Source organism: Oculina patagonica, chromosome 12, assembly GCF_052425735.1.
Source record: "Oculina patagonica isolate OP01 chromosome 12, crgOcupat, whole genome shotgun sequence".
In the NCBI taxonomy this organism is placed as follows: Eukaryota; Metazoa; Cnidaria; class Anthozoa; order Scleractinia; family Oculinidae; genus Oculina; species Oculina patagonica.
In genome coordinates this window covers 8,751,027-8,760,340 of record NC_135769.1, presented here as the reverse complement: position 1 = coordinate 8,760,340, position 9,314 = coordinate 8,751,027, and the positions used below count along the sequence as shown (strand labels likewise).

Sequence of the window (9,314 nt, the reverse complement as noted above, 5' to 3'; positions counted from 1 at the left end):
CTACGCGCGCTCTGATTGGCTAAAAACCTATGTTTTATCAGAGTTTAGAATATAGCCGCTGTATACGCGCGATGGAATTCTAGCGGGCATTATTTTTAATAGAACATAGCTGAAAACTATAGAAGCCCGGTACCCCGGATGTGCGAATTGTTTGTCGAATTTCGCTGAACGACTTCGCCTCTATTCTCTTGTTTTGTTGTTTAAATGATGCTTTCAAGCAGCAAGTTTTTATCAGAAACGTTTTACCTGCTTAAATGGAACTGAGACAGTGCCAAAGGAAGCGACAGATGAAGAAAGAATCGTTGAAATTTGTTGTTCTTCTTTGGAGTTGAGAACGCCACTATTTTGCCGTTAACTGCCCGAAATTGATTGGAAATTATTTAGCAAAACAAGCCGGACTCTCGAAACGCTTTGAGGTAAGAAACGTTTTTTAGCCACAATCTGAAGACAGAACACTCCACTTTTGTTCTTTTTAAATCGAAATAAGAGGCGAATTTGAAAAACTTGCTGCGAAACGAACGCATGAAAATTTTTCATTTGAATGAAATTGAAGTAGGCTTAACCAAACTTGAATGCGTAAATATTTCAACTAGATTTGTTGGCTTTGTGAGAATCGTTTGGAAGTTGGAGAAAGGACTATATAAATAGGAAATATGAATGAAATGGTATCTTGGTTTATTTATAAAGAAGCCGCCAATAAAAAGAACAAACTAAACTTTCACTTTTACCAATGTTGCGTGCGTTTGTAAATGCCGTGAGCGGCCGCGAGTCTTGTAAGTTCTGTGCTCTTTTTAATGCTATATTCTAAACCCACTAGAAGATGGTTTTCCTATGTCCTATAAGAAAATAATGTACTTTTGAGGTCTAGAAAAGCAGCTGAATGCCCTCGCCTGACGGCTCGGGCATCCACTAGCAGCTTTTATAGACCTCAAGCGTGCATTATTTTCTTATAGAACATGGAAAACCATCTTCTAGTAGGTAATTAGAATATAGCCGCTGTATACGCGCCATGGAATTCTAGCGGGCATTATTTTTAATAGAACATAGCTGAAAACTATAGAAGCCCGGTACCCCGGATGTGCGAATTGTTTGTCGAGTTTCGCTGAACGCGTGACTTCGTCGACTTCGCCTCTATTCTCTTGTTTTGTTGTTTAAAATGCTTTAAAGCAGCAAGTTTTTTATCAAAAACGTTTTACATGCTTAAATGGAAGTAAGACAGTGCCAAAGGAAGCGACAGATGAAGAAAGAATCGTTGAAATTTGCTGTTTTTCTTTGGAGTTGTGTACGCCACTATTTTGCCGTGAACTGCCGAAATTGTTTGGAAATTATTTATACCTAATCGTACCTTTTTGGTACGCTTCGGCGGCATATCAGGCGAGTTTGGTCGAGCCATGGTTCGTATTTTGGTGAGACGCAGTCGAGCCAAAATACCCATGGCGAGACCAAACGAGCCTGATACGCAGCCGAAGCGTACCAAAAAGGTTCGATTAGGTATTTACCGTACCCAAATTCAGCCAAAACTCCGGTTATATTTATCGCTCTGTTGAAGCCATGCTTGCTAGGTACGTATTGCAAATTGTGTTGACTTGGTCTTCAACACTTTTACCAAGTCCTTCTTCTGCCTTTTTTCCACTCGTTTGTTTAGAGTTTCATTCTCTAAATTTTCAAAATCAAAATAAAGCGAAAAATTTTGAAATTCCGACTCCTTTTTTTTTCAGTCTGAATGTCTCAGTACTCGTCGGCAAACATCGCGCAATTGGCGAACGCGCTCAAGTTTAGTTTTGGTGGGAAAGTTTTTCTCTTTTTACGACCGCTAAACACCGCTAAATTTAAATTACGAAGTTCTGTTTTATTGGTAAAACCTCTTTTCAATTCATCGTACAGTAACACTACTTTACTTCAAAGTGACCGTGATATGGGGGCATATCAGGTCAGTGACTTGATATCGTAGGATATCAGGACAGTAGATCGCGCTTCTGATTGGCTACTTGCGAATTTGGGTACGGTAATTTAGCAAAACAAGCCGGACTCTAGAAACGCTTTGAGGTAAGAAACCTTTTTTTAGCCACAATCTGAAGACAGAACACTCCACTTTTGTTCTTTTTAAATCGAAATTAGAGGCGAATTTAAAAAACTTGCTGCGAAACGAACGCATGGAAATTTTTCATTTGAATGAAATTGAAGTGGGCTTGAATGCGTAAATATCTCAACTAGATATTTGTCGGCTTTGTGAGAATCTTTTGGTAGTCGGAGAAAGGACTATAAATAGGAAATATGAATGAAATGGTATCTTGGTTTATTTATAAAGAAGCCGCCAAAGAAAAGAATAAACTAAACTTTCACTTTCGATGTTGCGTGCGTTTGTAAATACCGTGAGCAGCCGTGAGCGGCCGCGAGTCTTGTAAGTTCTGTGCTCCTTTTAATGTTATATTCTAAACCCACTAGAAGATGGTTTTCCTATGTCCTATAAGAAAATAATGCACTTTTGAGGTCTATAAAAGCAGCTGAATGCCCTCGCCTTACGGATTGGGCATCCACTAGCAGCTTTTATAGACCTCAAGCGTGCATTATTTTCTTATAGAACATGGAAAATCATCTTCTAGTAGGTAAATAAAACATAGAAAAATCATGTTTTATTGTTTTTCGTCAGCTTCTCTCGAGTGCTTCGCGCGTCATTGACTGTTCGTTGGCTATAACCTCTCGTATCCAACAAGGGCGAATGGAATAATTGTTTTATTAAATTCCTAAATCTACTGGACATTTCATTCTGATGTAAACAAAGTGAAACTATGAGGAGGCGGGAAAAGAGACGTGGTGTTCACTCTTGAGTTGAATGAAACTCGCAAGGAAAGCGAGCGAGAGAGTTTTCTTTCGAAGATTTTCTTCGACAATCTCCTCTTAAATCGTCTATTCATGCTGGAAAATTGTGACAACAATTAAGGTTTACGGGAAGATCCGAATCAATAGCTTTTCTGGAAATTATACGCCTTTTTTAAGTCGAACGAAGCAAGGGACGGCTGTCATCGAGACTACTATATTGAGCTGAGACAAAATTGCACTCAGAGTCGGTGAAGTTTATTGAAGTTCAAAAAGTCAAGATCAAGATTGAAAGGTAAAAAACTTACCTGAAATGCTTAGCCTTATTTTACGTCGAACACTGAATGAAATTATGTCAGTTTTCTGGTTTTCCCGTAGACTAATTGCTGATTTCATCTTTGTTCGGTCGCTCTCGTTGTACATTTACAAGGCCTTATTTTAATTTAACTTTTCACTCGCGGCGTCTAAAATCTATATCATAAAGCAAAGGAAGAAGCCTAAGCCATGTTTTATACTGTCATAAAACACGACGGGCATTTGAGAACACGAGGGAAATGTAGAAAACATGAGCCGCAGACGAATGTTTTCTATATTCCCTCGTGTTCTCAAATGGCCGTCGTGTTTTATGACAGTATAAAACATCGCTTAGGCTTCTTTATTTGTTAAATAATTATCCGTGATAACACCAGCAACAATTCTTGTCAGAGCCTAATGAGTGCCAACTATAAGCAAAATTTCACGTTTTTTTTTTTTAATCGTCCCTTAAGCGATTCAGTGAAACTCAGTGGAACTTCGAAATTTGTTTTCGATGTTTGGTGTTATTAGAAATTATTCCTTTTATTAAGATATTTGAAACTGTAACACAAAATTTTTCAATAAGATGTAAATAGTTTTAGTACATAAATTCAGTGGTCGTCACCAAAAACGTTTTCCTATGTGTATGTCACATGGTGTATGTACCTTAAAAGTAAAGAAAGGTGACAATGTTTTGATGCAGGTGATGACTGTTTGGCTGTGGAACCATCCCAGCGCAGGGATTGCGGGCCTGGTGTGGATAAAGCGACTTGTGTGGAAAAGGGTTGTTGCTATGACGAAGCAGACTCAGATGTCGCTAGAATTCGGTGCTATTATTCCATAAGTATGTGTAAATATCATACATTTATACACCAAAAAATTTTAATTCTTTGGTTTAAAAATCCTTTCTTAAGGGGTTTGTCTTTGCGACATTGTTATAATATTTTTTTTCTTGTCATGAAAACTTGCTTAAAATGCACAAACGTTTCGGCCTTAGCCCTTCTTCCAGTGTTGAAACGCGAGTTGTGCCGTTCAAAATTAAATGGCTGTTTTAGTTGCAGTTTGCGTTGCCGCAAGTAACTAAGCTTCTTCTCAATATAGGAGACTGGGGCAACGCTACAGTATCATGTATTTTTTTCATAGAAGTATGTCTTCTAACATGTTCTTTGTTTCTTCACCCAGAAAATGTTCAATGTAGCGTCGATGTACGAAGACGTAATCAATGTGGATCGCCTGGTGTCAACCGGACGACCTGCGAAGAAATGAACTGCTGTTTTGACCCTCAGTTTTATGGAGACTACACCATATACTGCTATTACCCCGAGACAGGCAAGTTTATATAAAAGGTGGTTATACCTAGTGTTCGATCAATTCAAATATATAAACAAAGGATTTTAAAATCGCTGTAAGTTCCTAGAAAATACATCCCTTGATGTGAGTATGCAGAACAGAGTAGAAATACACAAATAAGTTGGAAACATTTTGTCACATGTGTGACAGTTTTAATGAAATTCTTTCTATCTAAATTATAAAAAATGGAACAGATAAACCAATATTGTAAAAGTAGGGCGACAAAAAACGCCCCCACAAACGAAATCAGAAAACTGAAAAAAATTGAATGATTAAGACGAATACCAACCACCCGTTAGCTAGTGATAGAGGAGGTGGTTGAGCTCTCGACGTTTGAATGGCGAGGTATAGGAGGACGAATTAAGTAAGTTCTTCTGGTAAGTGTCCCTGCTTTAACATATCAAACCCGCCCTATAATCATATTGGTTAATCCCCACGGGTTATCATATTAACATGCCTTGACATAAAAAACGTTCTGTTCTATACATTTATTATTGCCATTAATTCTTAAAACGTGCCGTGCGAAGAGAGGTATAAAAAAATATTTCCCCTCTCGGGACATTAATTGGTTAGTTATTCACTTACTCATTCTTTTCATTTTTTTAATTATTATTAACAAATCTATCAATTTAATTTTCAGAGGAGCCAACCCCACAGGGTATGTTTGTTTTAATACATCCTAGTGATAAAATATATATTCCGCTCATGATTTAAAACAGCATCAATTAAGCGTCAATGAGAGAAGGCTTAGTGTTACCCTGACCCTCCCGCTCCACCGCATCTCGTTTTTTGTAATGATAATGTAATTCTAAGAAGATGAAACTATCTGTGGACGTCCATTCATAAATCACCATTCATTCCTAACTTGCTAGTGCAAACGTGTCTTAATATGCTCAACGATCCTTATTTTATTTTTTTAATGTAATTAAACCAGTAGGCACTGATGATATCTTTGTACGTTATCTTCGGCAACTTTGATGTATTAACTCGTATCACCATCCTTTAATTCTTTGACATAATTTATGCTATAGCGAAACTGACATCAATGATGCTGATTGAGTTTTATAACTAATTCAGGTCTTCGTCTTGATACAAGTATAGTCTCCTGTGAGGATAACTCAATAATATTTCCAAACTGTGTATTCTAAGACTATCAACAGCTGATCGACTTAAGTCAGTTGCATTAAACTCCGGTAGATAGCCATCTTATTTTATATCGATTTTCTAGGAAAAACGTGTAGCACTGGTGCAACACGATTAGATTGCGGAAAATTTCTGATTTCTGCAGACGAATGTAACAGTAGAGGCTGCTGTTACGAAGACAGTGATGTTTATTATGGCTGTTATAAGACTCAGGAAATGATTGGTAAGTAACCTGGTTTAATCTCAGAACCCATTTTATCCACAACTGTCCGTAGTGGATTGTTTATGTAGGCCTGTTCCCCCTGTATTAAGTCCCATGCATATTTATAACTATGTATGTTTTACTTTGGCAAAGCTCTGTTTGCTGGGATAATAGAAGACAAGACTACAATTTGGCAAATTTTGGCCACGGCGTTACTTCATTTGTTGAGACCATTAGCGAAAGAGCGATGTAACCGCGCCTTCTTTACCTAAGAGCCCGCGAAAATGTAAACCGGAAGTAATCGCTGGTGTAAATTTCACCGGAAGCTGGGAAAGACTTGTGTTCTTTTAAATTCTGTCAAGTTTGACACTCTTTTTGGAAGGTCCCATTTTCTGGGAATAAATCATGCCGTTTAAAATGCATAAAAATTACAAAATAACATATACATTTCTATAGTTACAAATTTCACGCGCGCCATAGAGGGAATCGGCCTTTCATGTGTCCCAAAAGCCACTTGTTTCTCGTGTACTGGCTCCGCCGGCTAAAAGGGACAAGCGGCTCTGGCGACAAGAATGACAATTCTTAGGTTTCAGCTCTTTTCCCAATTTACAATGCAATGAAATTCAAAATACTCAGCACCCAAACTACAACACACTTATCGCATGTGGGATTTTATTTTTAGTTATCTTTAGTTCGATGTAGAAAGACTATTACCTTTTTATATAAAAAAAACGAAGTGGATCCAGAACTTAACGTGCCTAGAAAATGAGCATGTGCAGTCTTACGATCTAAAACTAGGCGTCTTTACTTTAAAAACCGTTAAAGTATCGGTCATTAAAATAAGTTCAGAGAGTTTACTATAAATCTGCATGTAGAATTAAAGTGCCAAAAAGGAGTGGGAAGTAACACGAACGTATCAAAAGTAAACAAATTTAAGCAGTACGAAATGTGTGTATTGTCAGGGATATGGTCCAATACTGAACTTAACTCCATCATTCAAAGTGCCTATGAAGTGAAAAATGTTTTTATTTAGTTATAAAATTTACCTCTTGAAATACACGATTCCAAAGTTTAAAACGCATAGGGGTAAAACTAAAAACTGTTGATATTACAAACGCTCAAAGTTGTGCCATTTTCACCTCAAAAATGGTCTTTGAATCGCGCGGTCAAAATACCACGTGATACTAATCTTTGACGCCACTTGGGTGCCTCAAATCGATCTCACAATGGCGAAAGTGAAGAAAGCAAAGAGAAAACTGCGAGGGCGATTTTGCGTTGCTGGTGACCCTAACTAGCAAAGTTGTAAGAATGCTTCTTTCACGCCAGATAAACGAATGTATCAGTTCCAGTCTGATCTGGCTGCGAAGACAAATTGGGTCCAGTTCCAGCTTTACGTCGATTCACGGTTTACGGAAGGCTTCACGGCTACAATAATTTCACGTCGACTTAATGCCACTTCGATTGCGGACAAAAGTGTGTTTGTAACATGAACTTAATGTTCAGATTTCGTTTGCGAAAACCTAAAGATTTACTTGCAGTGAACATAAATTGCGTTAACTATGTGGTTGAAAACATACACTTGCAATAGAATTGGTTGGGCTCCGCAGGATCAGACTTTGATTAGGAAGGACAGCAGAGTGTATTGTTAGACGGGGAGTCTAACAATAGTCTTGTTCGCCCCATTCGTTTTAAATATCGAAGTTCACCGTCCATCTAGGACGGATTTGGTAACTACTTGTACGGGTACGAGCGATACTTGTAGGCAAGTAAGCGGAATCAAGATCTGCGCGAAAATATCTTGCCGCCGAATGTAATCGTACTGCCGAAAGGTTCCTTCATCATCGGGGTTGCTAGATATTTCGGTCATTTCTGAAACGCTCGACTTCTTTTTGTCCCGAAAACACTCCTTGGTTTCAAGAAATTCAGTAAACTCTGACTGCGTGATTGAAGGCACAAACAAACGTGAGGCATCCCAGTGACGTCATAATTTGTCTTCATAGTGAATTTGACAGAATAAATTGGAATGTCTCTTATTTGAAGGGGTTAATAAATTGCAAAAAAAATGTAATTTATAGCAGTTCTTGATATGATAAAGCAGCATTTTTCTTTGGATGAATGCTATTTTATCAAAGCCATTCAAAGGATTCATCACACAAGTCGTCATGGTGATTATTTGCCAAAGAAGAAAAAAAAAACGGAAAAAAATGACCGGAATGGCAAAAGCTCATTGACATCAAAATAAATGCTCCTTGCACTTTCATGTGAAACTCCCAAAGCATAAACAAAGCCACAAATGCAGGAGCAATTTAGAGATTAGGGCACATTTCATCAAAATAATTATTATGTACACAAAAAATAATTATTTATATTTCACTTGAATTGTTATCGTTTGGCACTAAACGAGTTTTTAACTTTCACAAACTTCTAGAAATACTTTTACTTCGGTTTGAAATTCCACAAAGTACTTCAAAATACAGACATGCAGTAATCCACACGCATAATTTAATGTAACATTCAATATACAAAGATGTCCTCGTCAAAACGTCCAGCATTTGAAATAACGATATATCACAAATTCAAAGAAGTGATAAAACAATTTTGATCCGTATTATACCCAACCTAGGTTCATGTAATTCTAGCCATTTGTAGTTTTGTGCAACATACAGTTGCAGGAAATCACGCTGGTTTACCTACGAACGAACTCCCTACGAAACCCCGCATTGACTTACTCAATTTCCACTCTTTTTTATGACGTTCGACGGCTGACGACAACTCTGCTACCTTGGATGATAACCTTCTAATGTTTTCCATGACATTTCCTTCAAAATTTCAAGTTTAGCCACACGTTTTTAGCCTTTTTTTTTTCAAGCAGAGAATGTTTCTGATATCAGTTTGTGACGCCATCTTGTTTAGCATGAAATAGAGGCCATCTGTGGCTACCAGTTTCCCAACCGAGACTTGCCCCTGCAAAAATCAAAGCGGGAGGGGGCGGGCATTTTGGTGTCCTTACATCTGGCTCGATTAATTCTGCATAACAGTACACAGGCATACCAACTCAAAAGACACAGGACGCATAAACGAAATTAGACTTGCGCTCTCCTTCGTCGAACGCAATAACGTGATGAATCATATTGAAATGTCATGCTGTGCTATAGAATTAAAAGAAACATTTTGTTCCATGTACGAGCTGCAGATATTACATGTTTTGAAACCATACATGAAACATTATTTAGAACAAAGGATTTCATATTATTCTCCAGACGACATCTGTGATGGTGTTGACGTGGCTCACAGATATGGTTGTGGATGGCCGGATATTAGTCAACAACATTGCGAGGGAAGAGGCTGTTGTTACGACACCAAAGAGTATACTAATCGCGATGCAAAGCACTGTTTTTATCCAAAGGGTAAGGATTTTTTTAGTTTATGTAACATAATTCAACAGCTGCATATAGAGAATTATTATTTTTTTCGTTGCACATTATTTCTTGTTTGATATTTAGTAATT

General features: G+C 37.7%; 1 protein-coding gene across 3 annotated transcripts in view; it reads left to right on the top strand.

The window, feature by feature from the left end:
* LOC144633237 (uncharacterized) overlaps window positions 1-9,314 on the top strand; it is a 54,077-nt gene that overhangs the window by 35,176 nt on the left and 9,587 nt on the right. For all 3 annotated transcript variants that reach the window (XM_078492068.1, XM_078492067.1, XM_078492069.1), the window contains 5 exons: window positions 3,815-3,955; window positions 4,294-4,440; window positions 5,102-5,119; window positions 5,690-5,827; window positions 9,067-9,213. In XM_078492068.1, the coding sequence (XP_078348194.1) occupies window positions 3,815-3,955; window positions 4,294-4,440; window positions 5,102-5,119; window positions 5,690-5,827; window positions 9,067-9,213 (591 nt within the window). The remainder of the gene's footprint in view (window positions 1-3,814; window positions 3,956-4,293; window positions 4,441-5,101; window positions 5,120-5,689; window positions 5,828-9,066; window positions 9,214-9,314) is intronic.